The 19010-nt window shown below is 42.9% G+C and overlaps 1 protein-coding gene across 1 annotated transcript in view; it reads left to right on the top strand.

The window, feature by feature from the left end:
• The window catches only part of DYNC2H1 (dynein cytoplasmic 2 heavy chain 1), a 362438-nt gene that overhangs the window by 79627 nt on the left and 263801 nt on the right, over positions 1–19010 (top strand). The window contains 6 exon segments of the mRNA XM_030560509.1: positions 164–331; positions 439–569; positions 4434–4682; positions 5966–6074; positions 16884–16997; positions 17883–18025. Of these exon segments, the coding sequence (XP_030416369.1) occupies positions 164–331; positions 439–569; positions 4434–4682; positions 5966–6074; positions 16884–16997; positions 17883–18025 (914 nt within the window).

The following is a 19010-nucleotide window of genomic DNA, read 5'->3' on the forward strand; positions in this document are numbered from 1 at the left end:
TGCTTGTTTTTTCTTTTATTTCTTTCCTCTTGATGTGTTTATGCTGGTATGTAATCTGATTTACTCTTTTTCTATTTGACTGTATTTTGAAATGCAAAAATATCTATCTATCAGCTTTGTTGGGTCATCAACAGATACACACACATTTATATATACTTTGCAGGGTCATCAACACACACACTAGATTACGTTTTGGAAATTGTTGCTTATGAAGCCCGTCGCCTCTTCCGTGACAAGATTGTTGGTGCTAAAGAACTCCTCATATTTGATAATATTTTAATGAAAGTGTTTCAAGGAGACTGGGGCTCAGATATCCTGGAGAATATGGCAGGTAAAACATATAAAATGAATTACATGAGATTTATTGTAATATTTGGTAATATGCTTTATCACTTGAGAATGTAGACTCCTATTACATTTATGGTTATATTTTCACAGATAGCTTCTATGTAACATGGGGAGCTCATCATGAGGCGGGAACATTCAGAGCACCAGAGCAGGCATTACCACCTCATGGAAAGCCACTTGGCAAATTAAATTCAGAAGACCTAAAAGATGTTATCAAAAAGGTGTGTCAAGAATAAGGAATAAAAACAAAAGAAATAACTTTCAAAAGTCTATAGTTATATTTGTACCTTGTTTAAAGTAACCAGAACTATGTTACCCAACATTTTTCTTTTGGTTAGAATAATAGAATGTAATTTGTATTCTAAAAGGGAGATACAGTTATTTTAGTAACAGAAGTTGGCATGCTTTTAAGAGAGAGAGGACAAATCCAGAACATGTGGAGGAAGGGACACTATGCTGGCTCTAAATTGGTCTAACTGATTTTGAGGATAGTCAGGCCATAGTGGAAGGAATCATGGCAGGGTTCCACATCTACTTGAGTAGTAGGCTCTGGAGATGGGAAACTCATGGAAATCAACTCCGCACAACTTCAAGTAGTCCTCAGTAGCTCTTTCTCTCTTACTCTGCCCATGTAGGGCCCATGAAGGATAGTGGGTAGGGACTAGGTTTGGTGGCTTGAGAACTCTGTGAGTTTCTTTGTCAGGTGTGTAGTGCTCCATGACTGCACAGCAATGAATCATAGAATCATAGAATATCAGGGTTGGAAGAGACCTCAGGAGGTCATCTAGTCCAACCCCCTGCTCAAAGCAGGACCAATTCCCAACTAAATCATCCAAGCCAGGGCTTTGTCAAGCCTGAGCTTAAAAACTTCTAAGGAAGGAGATTCCACCATCTCATTAGGGTAACCCATTCCAGTGTTTCACCACTCTCTGAGTGAAAAAGTTTTTCCTAATATCCAACCTAAACCTCCCCCACTGCAACTTGAGACCATTACTCCTTGTTCTGTCATCGGGTACCACTGAGAACAGTCTAGATCCATCCTCTTTGGAACCCTCTTTCAGGTAGTTGAAAGTAGCTATCAAATCTCCCCTCATTCTTCTCTTCTGTAGACTAAACTATCCCAGTTCTCTCAGCCTTTCCTCATAAGTCATGTGCTCCAGGCCCCTAATCATTTTTGTTGCCCTCTGCTGGACCCTTTCCAATTTTTCTACATCCTTCTTGTAGTGTGTAGCCCAAAACTGGACACAGTACTCCAGATGAGGCCTCGCCAATGTCGAATAGAGGGGAATGATCACATCCCTCGATCTGCTGGCAATGCCCCTGCTTATACAGCCCAAAATGCCATTATCCTTCTTGGCAACAATGCCAACAATGCCAAACAATGCTGGATTTCAAAGCTGTGGCCAACTCAGTACTGTGAAGTATGATAGGACAAGAATTTAGTTCTGACCTGCGGTCAGATTGGGCTGGGTAGCTGACCGCTCTAACTGATGTAATTTATAGGAGCCTAAAGGCTTTTCTAAGTTATGCCAGTGGGCAATTTGGTCACTGGTCAGAGCCAAGGATCAGATGAAGGAGATAAGGGAGAAAATCTGGGTCAAGTTCTGTTTAATATCTTCATCAATGATTTAGATCAGGGGTCGGCAACCTCTGGCATATGGCTCACCAGGGTAAGCACCCTGGTGAGCCAGACCAGTTTGTTTACCTGCCGTGTCAGCAGGTTTGGCCGATCATGGCTCTCACTGGCCATGGTTCGCTGTCCCAGGCCATTGGGGGCTGCGGGAAGCGGTGTGGGCAAAAGATGTGCTGGCTGCGGCTTCCTGCTGCCCCCATTGGTCTGGGACGGTGAACCACGGCCAGTTGGAGCTGTGATTGGCCAAAGCTGCTGATGCAGCAGGTAAACATACTGGTCTGGTTTGCCAGGGTGCTTACCCTGGTGAGCCGCGTTCCAGAGGTTGCCGACTCCTGATTTAGATAATGGCCTAGAGAGTACACTTATAAAGTTTGCAGATGATACCAAGCTAGAAGGGGTGGCAAGTGCTTTGGAGGATAGGATTAAAATTTCAAAATGATCTGGACAAACTGGAGAAATTGTCTGAAGTAAATAGTATGACATACAATAAGAACAAATGCAGAGTACTCCATTTAGGAAGGAACAATCAGTTGTACACATACAAAATGGGAAGTGACTGCCTAGGAAGGAGTACTGCGGAAAGGGATCTGGGGGTCATAGTGGACCACAAGGTAAATATGAGTCAACAGTGTAACGCTGTTGCAGAAAAACCAAACATCATTCTGGGATGTATTAGAAGGAATGTTGTAAGCAAGACATGAGAAGTAATTCTTCTGCTCTACTCTGCGCAGATTAGGCCTCAGCTGGAGTATTGTGCCCAGTTCTGGGGGCTAAAATTCAGGAAGGATGTGAACAAATTGGAGAATTTCTAGAGAAGAGTGAAAAAATGATTAAAGGTCTCGAAAACATGATCTATGAGGGAAGATTGAAAAAATTGGATTTGTTTAGTGTTGAAAAGAGAAGACTGAGGGGGGAAAAGATAACAGTTTCAAGTCCTTAAAAGGTTGTTAGGAGGAGAGAGAAAAATTGTTTTTCTTAACTTCTAAGGATAGGACAAGAAGCAATGGGCTTAAATTGCAGCAAGTGAGGTTTAAGATGGACATTAGGGGAAACTCCCTAACTCTCAGGATGGTTAAGCGCTGTAATAAATTGCCTAGGGAGTTTGTGGAATCTCCATCATTGAAGATTTTTAAGAGCGGTGTTAAAGTGTCACTCCCACTCTGAACTTTAGGGTACAGATGTGGGGACCTGCATGAGATACCCCTAAGCTTATTTACCAGCTTAGATCTAGTAACTTCTGCCACCAAATGGTTTAAACAAATGTTTATGGGAGACTTATTTGGAAACTCTTGTCTTCCCCCCCAAATATTTCCCCAGTCTTTATTCTCCTTCCTGGCAGAATTGAGACTGATTCACCTCCCACCAATTCCTGGTGAGCCCAGATCCAAAAAACCCTTGGATCTTAAAACAAGGAAAAAATCAATCAGGTTCTTAAAAGAAGATGTTTAATTAAAGAAAAAGGGTGAAAGGAATACCTCTGTGAGATTAGCATGCAAACTGCTCTCACAGACAACAGATTCAAAACACAGAGGATGTCTCTCTGGGAATAAACCTTAGTTACACAAAGAAACTCAATTCGATTCTCCCTCTATGCAAAACAAAGTGACAACAGAAAATAAACATAATCTAATACATTCAGCTGGAGTACTGGAGTCCTGCCTTTAGTTCATGAGATTGGACTAGATGATCTCTCAAGGTCCCTTCCAGTCCTATGATTCTATGACTAAAAGAGGTGGCTTGGAGCACAGTTTGGCTAGACCTGTCACTCTGGCCTATTATGTACTTTAAATTCATCCATTGGTATGTTCTTTTATTGTTTCAATATATTTTAGTCTGTAAGTATTACTCCAAGGCAGAGGTCGGCAACCTCTGGCACGCAGCTCGCCAGGGTAAGCACCCTGGCGGGCTGGGCCAGTTTGTTTACCTGCCGCGTCAGCAGGTTTCGACAGTTGTCGCTCCAACTGGCTGTGGTTCACTGTTCCAGGCCAATGCGAGTGTCAGGAAGCGGCGCGGGCCGAAGGATGTGGCCACGGCTTCCCTCAGCCCGCATTGGCCTGGGACAGCAAACTGCAGCCAGTGGGAGCTGTGATTGGGCAAACCTGCCGACACGGCAGGCAAACAAACTGGCCCTGCCCGCCAGGGTGCTGCGTGCCAGAGGTTGCCAACCCCTGCTTCAGAGCATACCATATTTGGGTCTGTGATACTCTGAACCTTCGGTTTAAGTGACTTCTTTACTGGGACTCTGAAGTCTATCCACTGCTGGAACAGGGACAGCAAGGTAACACAATTCTACTGCATTAAATAGTTCAGTTTGTAAAGAACATCAGTGTCATCTCTTCAGTTTCTTACCCTCTGTTTCTTAACTTTGTAAAATGTTGGACATTATCACATTCTATAGTTACACTTGTATTTATCATTAACACAATTATTAATTTATCTCATTTTTATATAGGGTATTATTCATTATGGACGAGATAACAAGGAGATAGAGATTTTACTTTTCCAAGAAGTCCTTGATTATGTGTCCAGGATAGACAGAGTGCTGAGTTTTCCTGGAGGATCACTTCTTTTAGCAGGACGTAGTGGTGTTGGTCGTCGGACAGTTACCTCTTTAGTTAGTCACATGCATGGATCTATTCTGATTACTCCCAAGATTTCCAGAGATTATGAACTGAAGCAGTTCAAAAATGATCTTAAACAGGTGTGTCACTCACAGTCTTCTATTTTGCAGTTTATTTAAATTAAGTTTGTGTGGAGAAAAGTTGAATAGTTATGGGAACTTTGAAAGACACAAAATAAAAATGTTTCCTGCAGGTCAGACTTTCAGAAGAGGTCAGCACCCATTTAGGAACTTAAATGAAGTAGCCAATTTTTCAAAAGAGCTCAGCAATCAGTAGCTCCTGTTGTTCTCAGGGAGAGCAGCATGGTGCTCAGATTTTTCGAAAATTTAGCCCCAGCTGTGGTGGAGATCACGTTATAAAATCTTTCCTTATGAATTTTATTTTTGACAGTTATATATATATTATTAGTAGCAGTGCCTCATTGTATGAAGGCATGCCTTCACTAGTGGAGTAAGTCGACCTAAGTTATGCTACTTCAGCTATGTGAATAACATAGCTGGAGTCGACGTAACTTAGGCTGACTTATCCTGATGTCTTCACTGTGCTGCGTCGATAGGAGATGCTCTCTGGTCAACTTACCTTACTCTTCTCAGGAAACTGGAGTAACAGAGTCGACCAGAGAGTGCTCTGTCATCGATTTAGTGGGTCTTCACTAGACCCGCTAAATCGATACCCGCTGCATTGGTTGCAGCAGCATTGATCTCCCCAGTAGTGAAGACAGGCCTTTAGGTACTGTAAAGACACAGATACAGTCTCCTTCTCAGATCCAGATCTTGCAAGCTGTTCTGTGTGTGTGGACACCTGCACTTACTTAGAGCCCCACTGATTTTTTTAGGGTTCTCTCTAAGTGCAAGTATGGACTATGTGGGCTCATTATAATATGCTTTATCAAGCAAAAATCTTTTGATTTACGAAGATATACACATTAAATTAAAATAGACAACAAAACTTTTAGGGTCAAAATTCCCAAAGTGGCCTCCAAAATTGCACACAACAAAGGGAGCACCAACTGCATAGTTTTGGGGTACAGTTTGAGGTCATATTTGAAAAAATTGGTCCTTAATGTCATGTAAGCATCAAAGTATTTATGTTAATTATTTTCTAATTAGAAATCAGTTCTTCCATGTAAACTGTTCTTTATCTTTATATTTGACAGATGACCAAAATCATTTGTTGAGAATATACAAATGTAGTCATACAGAACGCGCGCGCGCGCGCGTGTGTGTGTGTGTGTGTGTGTGTGTGTGTGTGGTGGGGGGCGGAATAGATAAATATGTAAAATAAATTTAAGGATTTATTATTCTATTATAAAAGAATGTATACATTCTGTTCAATTAGATTAAAATTACTTCCCTGCTATTAGGTGATGCAGCTTGCTGGTATTGAAGCACAACAGGTTGTATTGCTGCTCGAAGACTATCAGTTTGTCCACTCCACGTTCCTTGAGATGGTCAACAGTCTATTGTCATCAGGTGAGATGAGTACAAAAAGCTTGTTCCCTTAATTCAGTGCATAGGGTGGGCCTACAGTAGGGCAGAATTGATGTTGCATGGGCAACTGTATAACTGCCATTTCCTGATTTTGCAACCTAAATAACTTTCTTTTAAAGAAGTTTTTTTAAGTAGAAATGTCCTATATTTCTGCTGGAGTGTTTCTCTCCTAATTAATCACAAATGGGTAATGCTTCTTACATGTGGAATTCAGAAGCAGTCCATTGTTGCTGGGGGCTCCAGGACAAAGCCCCATCTTTGAACACAAACCAGCAGAATTTCTACCTCTAATGGAAACAAGTTACATTTCAGTTTCTCTTGACTACTTTGTTTTATTCATTTTCATGTAGCAGTGACTTTATTTCAAAAAAGGTTCCAGAAAGAGAAAATCAAGCATCCCCTTTGTAAGGAATTAATTTGAATTGTTAATATGTAAGTGGCATAAAAAACAGGCTTTAAACCCTTTCTCCTTTTCCATCCTACTCTGAGGGAGAACTCTTCAGAATTCTCTGCTTCCAAATGGCACACCTGGCAGACTTCAGGTCTCCCTTTGTGGAAGAACTTTCACATGGAACTAGGGTTACAATTTTCAAAGCCTTCCTTCCTCTCCCCTCAGCACAGGTCCTCTATTCCCACAGCTTGCAGACTAATAAATAACCACAACGTAGAAAGTACTCACATGGTTGTTGATATTTTACAGACATAACAGGCAGAGTTGCACTGCCTGTTTTATGAGGCTTTATTAGATCCTGACAGAATCCTGTGGCAGACTTCAGCTAGCCTCACATTGATGGCAAAAAGAACCGATAGATGCTATAAGTTCCTTTTTCTGGGTTCTGAGTAATTCTATTCACATCCCAGCATAGGCTCCCTGCTAGTCACGTGTGTGAATGATCATGCCAGGGATGCTTTTGCACCACACCAAGAGAAAAAGAGCCAAAGAAACCACACTTATTTGGCAGAAAAACATACTCTACTTCAAATCTACAGATGCACAATTTCAGCCACCCCAGCCACTTCTGTCTAAATATGACTACATCAACTGGTACTCAATATGTACATTTGTGGACAAGCTCCCAGAAGATATGAAGGATGAATTTAAGACTTTGATGTCTGAAGACCATCTTGTAGCTTGATGTAATCTTCAGGTCACTTTGCAGTTAGGGTAAGGGCCAGAGTGGTCACCCTGAGGAGAGCTTTGTGGCTTTAGAACTCTGAGATACCTACGGAAGTTGAACAAACTATTGAGGACCTGGCCTTCTTTTTTTGCATAAGAAAGAAGGGGCACTGCATTCCCTTATCTCACTGCTGAAGGAAGCAGTAGAAGCTGCAACAATCATGGCAAAGTTACTATGAGCCTAGATGGCCTGACCCTTCCAAAAAAATAATGTCTCTGAGGAGAAGGCATATCTCTTATGCCTCTTCTAAACAATAGCCGTTAGTTTCTAAACAGTCCACTTGACTGTCCATTTGTGAGGAACATTCCAGCTGTGCTCGACCTACCCTCTCTTTTCCCCAACAATTCCTTGGAGCTTGGGAGTCCATCGTTTCAGATCAGTGGGTTCTAAGCACAGTCCAATGAATTATACAATCCAGTTTCAGTCTACACTTTGCTTCCACTTACCTTCCCCATCCCTTTTCAAGGACTCCTCTTGTGAGTTTGCACCTAAACAAGAAGAGCAGCTTTCTTCATATAGAAGCTATGAAGAAAGTTCCCCTCCATCCCTAGGAAAGGGGTTTTATTCTCACTACTTCCTCATTCCCAAAAGAAGGTGGAGGGGGAAGGAGGTCTGAGGAAGAAGTTAATTTCATCAGAAAGATCAAGTTCTGCATGGTTTCCTTGGCAGCAACCATCCCATCTCTATATTCCAGCAACTGATATGCCGCTCTTGGTATCTAGGATGCCTATATTCATGTGGCAATCCACCTGAACCACAGAAAATATCTGAGATTTCTAGTTGTGGACCAGTATTACCAATACATTGTCTTCTCTTTCAGCCTGTCGTCTTCCCCAAAGGTGTTTACCAAATGCATTGTAGTGGTAGTGGCTCACCTCAGCAGGGCTGGCATCCAGTTGTTCTTCTATCTGGATGGCTGATTGGTCTGCGGTTGTTCCAGACATCAAGTGGAGATCAGTATTCTGCAGATTCACTCCTTATTTGCTCAGTTGGGTCTAGTAATCACAGAATCACAGAAATGTACGGCTGGAAGGGACCTCGAGAGGTCTTCAAGTCCAGCCTCCTGCACTGTGGCAGGACTAAGTAAACCTATACCATCAGATGTTTGTCCAACCTATTCTTAAAACCCTCCAGTGATGGGTGTTCCACAACCTCCCTTGGAAGCCTATTGCACCTTTACAATTTAGAAAGTTTTTCCTAATATCTAACCTAAATTTCCCTTGCTGCAGATTAAGTCCATTACCTCTTGTCCTACCCTCAGTGGACATAGAGAACAACTGAACATGCAGCTCTTTACATCAGCATTTACCAGTGGTCATGGAGGGTGAGAGAAACAATCAGGCAGGTAGAGCCCTTGATTCCAGTGCTTTCCATTAGGGAATCTATTGTCCCTTCACTGGTGCCTCTGTGGGAACAAGGAGTGAAAGGAGTGCCTCTCTGTGATGGCTGGTCTATATTCTCTCCTCAGAGCCTTTAGTGGGGAAGGGGGAAGACTGTTTGGATTTTTCCAATTGTCAGCCACTTTATCCAGCTTTTATCTGAAAAGAAGGAAGCTTGTAAACTTCGCCAAGCATAAGACCTCCTTAGAGTGAGTATCTACATTTCAGCTACTGAGCTGGAAGCCAGTAGCCTCATTGCATTCATTAAGATGTCAGCTACAAACGTAGTAGAGAGACCTTCTTTAAAGTGGAGCCAAAGGCAATAGTGACTTCTGGGTGAACACTCTTTTTCATTCCCATATCCAGAAGGTGACCTGCAAAAAGTGGATGAAGAAAATGAAGTTTCAGATGGAGACCCTGGCCTCTATGCTGTCATCCCTCTCCTGGGGGACCTTCTTGACTTCAGTAAATGTAATGGACGCATATCATATCCTCAACAGACCCGTGCCACTGCAGACTTATGAGGTTTTTCTACCTCAGGAAACGTTATCTGTACTGAACACTCCTGTTTGGCCTGTCCTCAACCTCCAGGTTTTTTACAAAGATGGTGGTGGTGATAATAATCAGACGCAGTTCACAGAGAACTCACCTATGCACTTCCTGGATGACATCCTGATTAGACTCCATCACAGTCAGCAGCCCATAGGGCCATGTCTTGGATGCTGAATCTTCTCCAGGCACACAGTTTCATCATCATTACCAAGAAAAGTTCTCTAGTTCCATCCAAAAACTTACTCCAGAGCTGCAAGAGGCCTACCATAGCACTATGCCTTCCAACTGCTAGAACTTCAGCTGTCCTACATGGGAATCACTGCATGGGCACAATCACACATTAGAAGTCTTCAAGCCTCCATACTAAATGTGTGGGACCACTCCCCAGAACACATAAACAATCAGGTAGGGGTTCTAATACAGATGTTCAACTACTTAAAATGTTGATCAGCCCACAACAATATCTTGAAAGGCATGCCTATCTGCCTTCCAGATCTTTTAGTTCTCACAACCAATGCCGTATGGAGGGCTGGGGAGCTAACTTGGAGACCCAAACAACCCAGGGCCTTTGGAATGAGGAGGAAAAGGCTCACAGTATAAATGTTCTAGAGTTTAGAGTGATTAAATTAGCTCTGTGAAGTTTGCAGTCCAACCTAAGGGGGAATCATGCCCTGTGTTCAATCAGACAATACAACTATGGTCATATATTTAAACAATCAGAGGGGGAACTAAGGGTCTGGTGCTCCTCATGGAAGTAGTGTAAATAGTGACGTGGATGAAATGCTCCTCCTTTCTTTCAGAGTGATCCACATCAAATGAGAGCTGAACCAAAATGCAGACTGGCTCAGCAGGCACTGGTTCAAAAATGCTGAGTGGTGCTAGAATCAGAAGGTTTTCTATCTCATCGTTTAGATGTTTAGTCTCCTTTCAACCGACTTGTTCACAAATTTTATGAATGCAAAGAGGTCAAAATACTTCACAAAGTCTTCCACACCTTAGAGGTCAGAAGAGGTTGAAAAACTATCTCAAGCCTACAGAATCATGAGAAGATCAGGCTTCCTATTTGTGTCCTTCCAAATGAAATGTCAGGGATTCAGAGTTTCCAAGTCCTCCATCACTAGATGGATTAGGCCATGTATTGTGGAAGCCTACATATCATCAGAGGTCCTGTCCAAGAAGGGATCAAGGCACGCTCATAGAATCGTAGATTATTAAGGTTGGAAGGGACCTCAAGAGATCATCTAGTCCAACCCCCTGCTCAAAGCGGGACCAATCCCCAAATGACCCCCTCAAGGATTGAACTCACAACCCTGGGTTTAGCAGGCCAATGCTCAAACCACTGAGCTATCCCTCTCCCCTCACTCCATGAGGTCCTTAGCAGCCTCATGGGGGGGATGAGAAAAGGCACCCACTTTGGACATTTGCAAAGTGGCCATGTCACTAGGCAGCTGCTCTTTATGGGGAGCTAGGGCCAGTCTGCTTGTGACTGTCTTATGAATGCCTGATGGAGGTGTAATTGACTGCCACAGCTGGCTGATTAGTCAACAAGTACCTGGACCTAATAAAGGTTACCCAAGCTCAGTTAGGCCATATATACACTACAGAGTTAAGTCGACTTACATTGACAATCATAAGTTGCTTTAATAAGAGGACAAAACACAATTTTTTGGTCAAACGGGGGACATGACAATGAGGAACAGTTTCACATTTAGGGCTCTCACAGCTGTAACTCCAGCTTTAGTTGGGAAACCAGTCCCTAGGCATGGAGTGCGCTGGGTACTGTGAGGGACTGGGAACACGCAAGGTCTTCGGTGCGGGAGTTTGGGGATGGCATGGACTGGTGTTCTGTAGTGGCTGCATGGAGCTCAGATTGCAGGGTAATGAGGGAGTTCATCTCTGTCTGGCCCTGGAGGAGCTTTATCATTCACTCCTGCCCCCGAGTCTATCCAGTTTCAGTCTTTCATTGATTGTCTCCCTCCATGCTCTTGTTTCTCTATTTGCTGCCTTTGTTCACTGCAGCACTTCATGAAACATATCCTCCTTACCAAAGAAAACAAGAACAGAAACAGTATTGTAAGTGCACTCACAGCCGTGAGTCACAAAAGTTACACACACCTCTTTCTCACTGTCCCTGGGATAGCACACAGGTTGGCATGAGTTCCAAATATGATGAGTTCAGATGTGGTGGTGACAAAGGCAATAGGCAAGAAGGGACAAAGGGTGGTTCGCGAAGGGGGTTACTACAAGCAGCCAGGGAGACTATTCTGAATATTGGTACCTTTTCCAAAGGATAGGGTAATTGAACCCAATATCTCACTTCTAAGGGTAATCTAGGATGCAAGGGGGCATCTCTTGCACACATGTGGCTTTAGACTGGCTCCGTATGCTGCTCGCCTGTGTGCTGCTCTGGTCCCTTCAGAAATAATTGCCGGGTGACGCGGCAAAGTTTCCTACAGCTGGGGGAGAAACAAGAACGCTCTGCTAAGGAACCTTCGGCAGAGGATTGCAGAATACCTACTGGAAAGTTTCCTAGAGAACACTATAGCAGATTCGAGGGATATCCCCACCAGCATTAACAAACTTTTTCTCTGTGGACCCAGAGTGTAAATGTACAGGCTCTGTTGTTAATTTCTGTCCCTTATCCCTCTTCTACCATATGACAAAATACATGGGAGCTCAAACTCCACTCACCAAAGCAAAATGAGCACTTACCAGAGTTTCCCCCTCCTGCATCCTGTGCACCAGAGCTGGAGTGCTGGGATTGACTAGACACGTCCGGAGTGGAAAAGAGGACCTGACTCATTGCACCACCAGATGACCCTGCCATTTGTTCCACATTGTCCTCCAGATTCACTTCCTCATCACCACTTCGTCACTGAGGTTGAGTCCGCTGTCTGCTGCCTCCAGTCGCTGACTGAAGTATCCATGGGCCTTTTGGCAGTGGAGGTGGGGTCACCGCTGAGGATGGCCTGCAGCTCCTTATAAAAATGGCATGTCTTCGGTGCTGCACCAGAGCAAAGGTTAGCCTCCCTTGTCTTTGCTACACCTGCCTCAGCTCCTTGATCTTGGCATGACACTGCTGTATGTCCCTCTTGTGCCCCTTCTCCTGCATGCCACTAGCAATCAGCCCATAGGTATTCCTACGGGTGGAGTGAAGCTGAAACTGCACAGCCTCTTCTCCCCATAAACCCAGCATATCCAATAGCTCCAGCGTGCTCCATGCGGGAGAGCATCTGCTGCAGAAAGTCGGCATGGTCAGCTGGGAAGATGCTGTGTGAATTATGCACACTGAGCAAACAGGAAGAGGAATTTCAAAAATTCCTGTGCCTTTAAATGAGGGAGGAGCACATACCTGAGTACCTTCAGGGCAGTGGAGTTCAAAGTGCTGACCAGAGCAGTCAAGATGGGCATTGTGGGATACCTCCTGGAGACCGCTTAGGGTGACATAACCAAGTGCAGTGTCTACACTAATGCTGCACTGCTCTAACTGTGTTGCAAAAAGCTCCATGCCGCTCTTCGAGGTGGTTTTATTATGTTGGCAAACAGGGGAGCTACATCTGCAGGAGGAACTCCACTGTTTTGTCAATGAAGGTGACTTTTGTCAACAAAACTGTGTAGATAAGGCTTTAGAGGGAACTCCAAAGGGAGACAAGAGGCTCATATAGAGGGGAGCTCCCAAGCGAAACCAGAGCCTGGACAGGGTATCTAGAAGATAGGTCTCTGGGGTACCTACCAGGACTGGGAGTCTGTAAGAGGAGCTCCTGCAGAGGACAGCCTTTTAAATAGTGGGCAGCAGCCAGCCGACATTCAAGAGGACCTGGTCTCAGTCAGGGGTCCCTGAGATACTGGCTAGAAGCCCAGCCTGCAAAGAATCACCCTCTGTCCCTGGAGAAGAGTTGCAGTGGAGAGACCTCTCCAGACGTCAGACTCCAGAGGAGGAAGTACTCCAGTAGGGGCAAGAGTCATAACATCAGAGGCAGAGACTGGAACTAAGAGAACCTTGGAGGAAAAGCCTGAGTAGTGGTGAACGCTGGACTCAGAAGGGCACATGAACTAAGAATGACCTAGTTGGCATGCTGGAATGTTGGGGTGAAAGTTTTGTTTATATTCGATTTTAGTTTCTCCATTAATAAAGGAGACCCACCACAAGGAGGTGCTCTTTAGCACTTAACTGGCAGTTTGGACTTGTTGAGATCCTGAGCAAGGGAAAATCAAATAAGAGTTCATCAACAATACTATGCCTGCCTCCAAGGTGGTGTGCTGGGTCAGACTGGAATGGCAGCAAGCTACTTGGTCTACAGCTATCCCCTTCACTGAGCATGACAAGTTGGACCTGTCTTCTGCAGAGACCTCCTTTGGCAGGAAGTTGTCACAGGCAGTGGGTAAAAATAATACATACTTGAATGAGTTGACCAAACAGAGGAGAGGGGGTTAGTGCTTCTTTCCTACTAAAGTTTTGTTTCATATCCCTCCCTACATCTGTTTACGGCTTGCTACTTCCAAGATGTGTAGAATTGTGGGAGATGCTGGGCTGCAGAATGGAAATTTCTTACCAATAATTTCCTTTCTGCTAGCAGTGTCTATCACAATTCTTTCCACCCTGAGTGGCTCATGAGTCAGATATTAAGTGGAGACATTACTATTTGACCATCTTCTTTGGTCTAATGTACAAAATGCTGATCCACATCCTTGAGCTCCAGAGAGAGGAGAGCCGCCCAGAGATCCAGAATTGTGGAAAACACGGCTGGCAGAAAGGAAATTATCAGTAAGAATTTTTCCGTTCAAACATACATAGGATGCATGCCAGTTGTACTCTATTCATCTAATTCCATCCAAAATGCCCAGGGCCTTGGGGCCTCAAAGTTGCTGCAGGCCTCAGAGTTGCTGCAGAAGTTGCCATATTAAGCATCCGGGAAATCATTCCTGCAGATAATCAAAGGCCCCTCTACACAGTGCTTCTCAAACTTTTTTTTTCATTGACCACTTGAAAATTGCTGAGATTCTTGGGGGACCACTTAATGATCTTTCCAAATGTTGTTTGTACTGTTAGCTAACTATTGTAAAGTGCTTTGGATAAAAGTGCTATATAAATAAACCATAATAATAATTAACATTTTTTGTTCTACAAATAAGAGCACGCAACTCATATTTCAATATCAGTAGTCTTACCTTTCTAATGCACAGGATAGGCCCTCTCTCCCACACCACGGCAGCGCCCGAGCTGGGGCTGAGAAGGAGGGCTCTCTCTCTCCCCAGTAGCTGCAGCCCTGGAGCTGAGGAAAGTCACCTCTTTCTCTGGTCGCCGCAGCCCTGCACATCCCAAATTTCCACCATCCCTACTTCTCACCCCACTGCCCCCTCCCACCTACCCCTTTTTCTCCTAGGAGCACCACCTCACCTTACATGAGTGTCTTCTCCAGGGTCCAGGCACCTAAATAGTGGAGCTACGCCTGCGTGGCTCCACTAATTAGGTGGGTGGCCCTTCATTCAATTGTGTGCGGCTATCTATCCACAGACCAAAGTTTGAGAATCTCTGCTCTACAACACACTTAATGGCATTGTAGAAAGAAAAGGTCTGAGCCTCATTTGTAGGGTCCTATCAAATTCACAGCCATGAAAAATGTGTCTCAGACTGCGAAATCTGGTCTCCCCCGTGAAATCTGCTCTGATCTCTTCTGTGCTTTTACCCTATAGTATACAGATTTCATGGGGAGCCCAGCATTTCTCAAATTGGGGTCCTGATCCAAAAGAGTATTGCAGGGGAGTTGCAAGGTTATTTTAGGGGGGATTGAGGTATTGTCACCTTTACTTTGCGTCCTTCAGAGCTGGGCAGCTGTAGAGTGGCGGCTGTTGGCTGGGCACTCAGCTCTGAAGGCAGAGCCGCAGCAGTAGCAGTGCAGAAATAAGGGTGGCAATACCATACCATGCCACTCTTACTTCTGCACTGCTGCCTTCAGAGCTGGGCGGCCAGACAGTGGTGGCTGCTGACTAAGGGCCCAGCTCTGCAGGTAGCACCGCAGAACTAAGGGTTGCAATACCATACCATGCCATCCTTACTTCTGCGCTGATGCTGGTGGCAGCTCTGCCTTCAGAGCTGGGCTCCTGGCCATCAGCTGCTGCTCTCCAGCTGTGCAGCTCTGAAGGCAGAAGTAAGGGTAGCAGTACTGCAACTCCCCCTACAATAACCTTGTGATGCCCCCCCTCCCAATTCTTTTTCGGGTCAGGATCCCTACAATTACAATACTATGACATTTCAGATTTAAAGAGCTGAAATAATGAAATTTACAATTTTTAAAAATCCTGTGACTGAAATTGACCAGAATGGACTGTGACTTTGTTAGGGCCCTATTCATTTGAGGAACATCTGTAAAGTAGATTCCAGTTCCTCTGCAAATCCATCTTTTGGTAGGAAAAGTGCTACTGGGTTGGTTCCCAAATAATTCCTTAAATTACAAAGCTTTTGCTTTATATGGGTGGAATGTCCATTTCTACATAGTATCAACTGTAATAATAATTACAATTCTGCATTTTCCTCCCATCCTCTTCCTCCCTGAATTCTGAGACTCACTTCTCACAACTTCCCATTCATTATGAATGAGGAGAGAAGCTGTGCAACAGAATGAGAAATTTCTCACCTGATAATTTTCTTTCTGCTAGTAGCTTCTCTCCTTATTCAACCCATCCTGGTAGTATGGCAAATGACAAGAAATTTTTAATGTTAATAATCTGTACGCTAGAATGTTTCATCATGTTGAGAAGAACTCTTGTTCTGAGTTGAAGGGTGGCGCTTACTCCTGGGGCCTCCAGCAACATCTTTAAACTGTCTGTTAACTCCATCCATTTGTGGAGATATTACCCATTTGTGATGAAGAAGAGAAGCTGCTAACAAAAAGAGAATTATCAGGTAAGAAATGTCTAATTCTTGTACCATGCAGGACAGTAGCTCTGAGTTTCTTCAGGTGACAGGGTTTCCATCTGGAGGCCTGTATATCACTAGAATTCCTAAGTTTCTCTTGTCTTTTGGCTCACAGATCGTATGTATGCACTCAAATGTTTTTGTTTCTGTAAAAGCAGCAAAGAATCCCGTGGCACCTTATAGACTAACAGACGTTTTGGAGCATGAGCTTTCGTGGGTGAATACCCACTTTCTCAGATGCATGCATCTGAGGAAGTGGGTATTCACTCACGAAAGCTCATGCTCCAAAACGTCTGTTAGTCTATAAGGTGCCACGGGATTCTTTGCTGCTTTTACAGATCCAGACTAACACGGCTACCCCTCTGATACTTTGTTTCTGAAGTGAAGCATCTTTTGTATCTGAGTTGGAGGGGAACAGGATTTTTATTCTGCGTCCTCTTTTTATTTTCTGGTGCATTCTGGAGTCAGTTTTGGCTTGTGATGTATAGGGTATATACTGTAGTGACTATCTGTGGATAGGATTGGAGGAGGCACTGAGTCATGTCTCAGTGATGCAAGCAAGACTGGGTGCTTCATCCAAAATGAGATTGTGAACAGTACTGGTTTGTTGTTTTGAAAAGGAAGGTCATGTAAGTATGTTGATATGTAGATAGATTCTGTATCACCCAAATTCACCAAATAAAATATTTAGTGGTATTTTATCAATTTTATTTTGATTAATTCATTTTACACATTTTAAAGCTGATTGAAACTGTTCCTGACATAGGTGAGGTTCCTGGACTGTACACTATAGAAGAATTAGAACCATTACTGTCTCCTCTGAAGGATCAAGCTGCCCAAGATGGATTTACAGGACCAGTCTTCAACTATTTTACATACAGTAAGTGAATTGGACTCCATAATTTATAATTCATTAGTTATGAAAGGCTATCAAAGTGATAGCATATATAATAGCAAAATTATTTTTTACTTTTAAAGTATATTTTGAATCATGTACTTATTTAAAAAACAGTAAGGAACAATCAATACTTCAGTTTAATTGAAGGAACACAACATAAAAATCACATTCTGTCTAAAATTGCATTCACACTTACGGTTTCAAATAACATCTAAGAATCCTATAACTGAAAGAGATTACAGGAAAGAAAATGTTTATCTCTTTTTTCAGTTTCAGAGTAGCAGCCATGTTAGTCTGTATCCGCAAAAGGAACAGGAGTACTTGTGGCACCTTAGAGACTAATTTATTTGAGCTTTGTTAGTCTCTAAGATGCCACAAGTACTCTTGTTCTTTTTTCAGTTTGTTTACTTTGTGCATATGCTAGCACATTCCAGTATTTCCCTTTTACAATCAGTTAACTCCAATCTTACAAACACTTATGCACATGAAGAACTTTCCACACATGAGTGAGTAGTTGTAATGAAGTTAATGTTGGCAAGATAAGGGATTTAGTTATTAGTTTGTGTGGGTCTTTCACATAGAAACAAGGAAATACAATTAGAAAACAAGATTGAGAAAACGCTGAAATTGGCAGGCAGACTCCAGGGCACTAAAATTACTTCTGATTTGTTTTAGACTTGGCTACATTTTAAGATAATTGTATCTCTTATGTATTTTGATTGTTATTGTCTCTTTCTGGAAATAGGTCTGTGAGACAATATATGAAGGACAGTCAAAAATTATACTGTATTGGATCTGCAATAAATTTATCATTTGGTAGTTAGAATTCAATTGGCTTAATATAGTAATATGTTGTATTTCCTTTAGGGATTCAGCAGAACTTGCACATTGTCTTGATTATGGATTCTGCCAATTTAAATTTCACAATAAATTGTGAGAGTAATCCAGCACTGCATAAAAAATGTCAGGTGTTGTGGATGGAAAGCTGGTCTGAAAGCAGTATGAAAAAGGTAAGTATAGGAGACAAACAAAGCAAAATTTAAAAGTGAGCATTAATTCATTTATTTTGTAAATGTCATTATATGGCTTTCCCTCCTGTTCTATTAAGTTATTTCTTTATCAGACCAAATTGTCATTATGATGTAATCTTCTCTTACCCAAATATTCAGTTTTTTATAAAGCTAAGGAAAGCTAGCAATTACATTTTTTCAGTCCAATGTTCTTCCCTTGCATCATATTTGATTAAGATTTCTTTGTTTAGATTATCAGTAATTCAAAAGTGCTGCAATCGGAAAATGCCATTTGTTCATGTTAAATGACTTAAGTCCAAATTACTCAGCTCTAAAAAAGAGATGCAAAGTTGCTTTTAATTAAAGTGTTTAAGGAACCTCTGACATATCTTGCTTTTTTACATTGATGTTTGTACAGTGCTTTAAAAATACAAAGTGCTTTGGAAAAGTTAAATATTATCATCATTTGATAATTCACCAACAGTAAGTTAGTATCTCACTATGGGCTGATCACTCTTCCTTTGATGAAACACAGAATTTAAATTTTGATTTTAGTGGGATTATGCACATGCTTAAGTGCTTTGCTGGATTGAGGCCAGAGAACTGAGCACCTTACAGCATCAAGCTATCCCTATTGCAGAATGTTTGTGGCATCATTTTGAGAAAGATATATGGGACCTGTACGTAGAGCTGTCAGAGAATGACAATTCTGTTTTGTGAAACAGAATTGTGTCAAACAGCTGTTTTCAGATTAAAGAAACCTCAAGTTCTTCTTCGAGTGATTGCTCACATCCATTCCAGTTAGGTGTGCGCGCCGCGCGTGCACGTTCGTCGGAAACTTTTTACCCTAGCAACTCCAGTGGGCCGGCAGGTCGCCCCCTGGAGTGGCGCCGCCATGGCGCCCAATATATATCCCTGCCGGCCCGCCCGCTCCTCAGTTCCTTCTTACCGCCGTGTCGGTCGTTGGAACTGTGGAGCGCGGCAT

The sequence above is a fragment of the Gopherus evgoodei genome, chromosome 1 (assembly GCF_007399415.2).
Source record: "Gopherus evgoodei ecotype Sinaloan lineage chromosome 1, rGopEvg1_v1.p, whole genome shotgun sequence".
NCBI lineage: Eukaryota > Metazoa > Chordata > Testudines > Testudinidae > Gopherus > Gopherus evgoodei.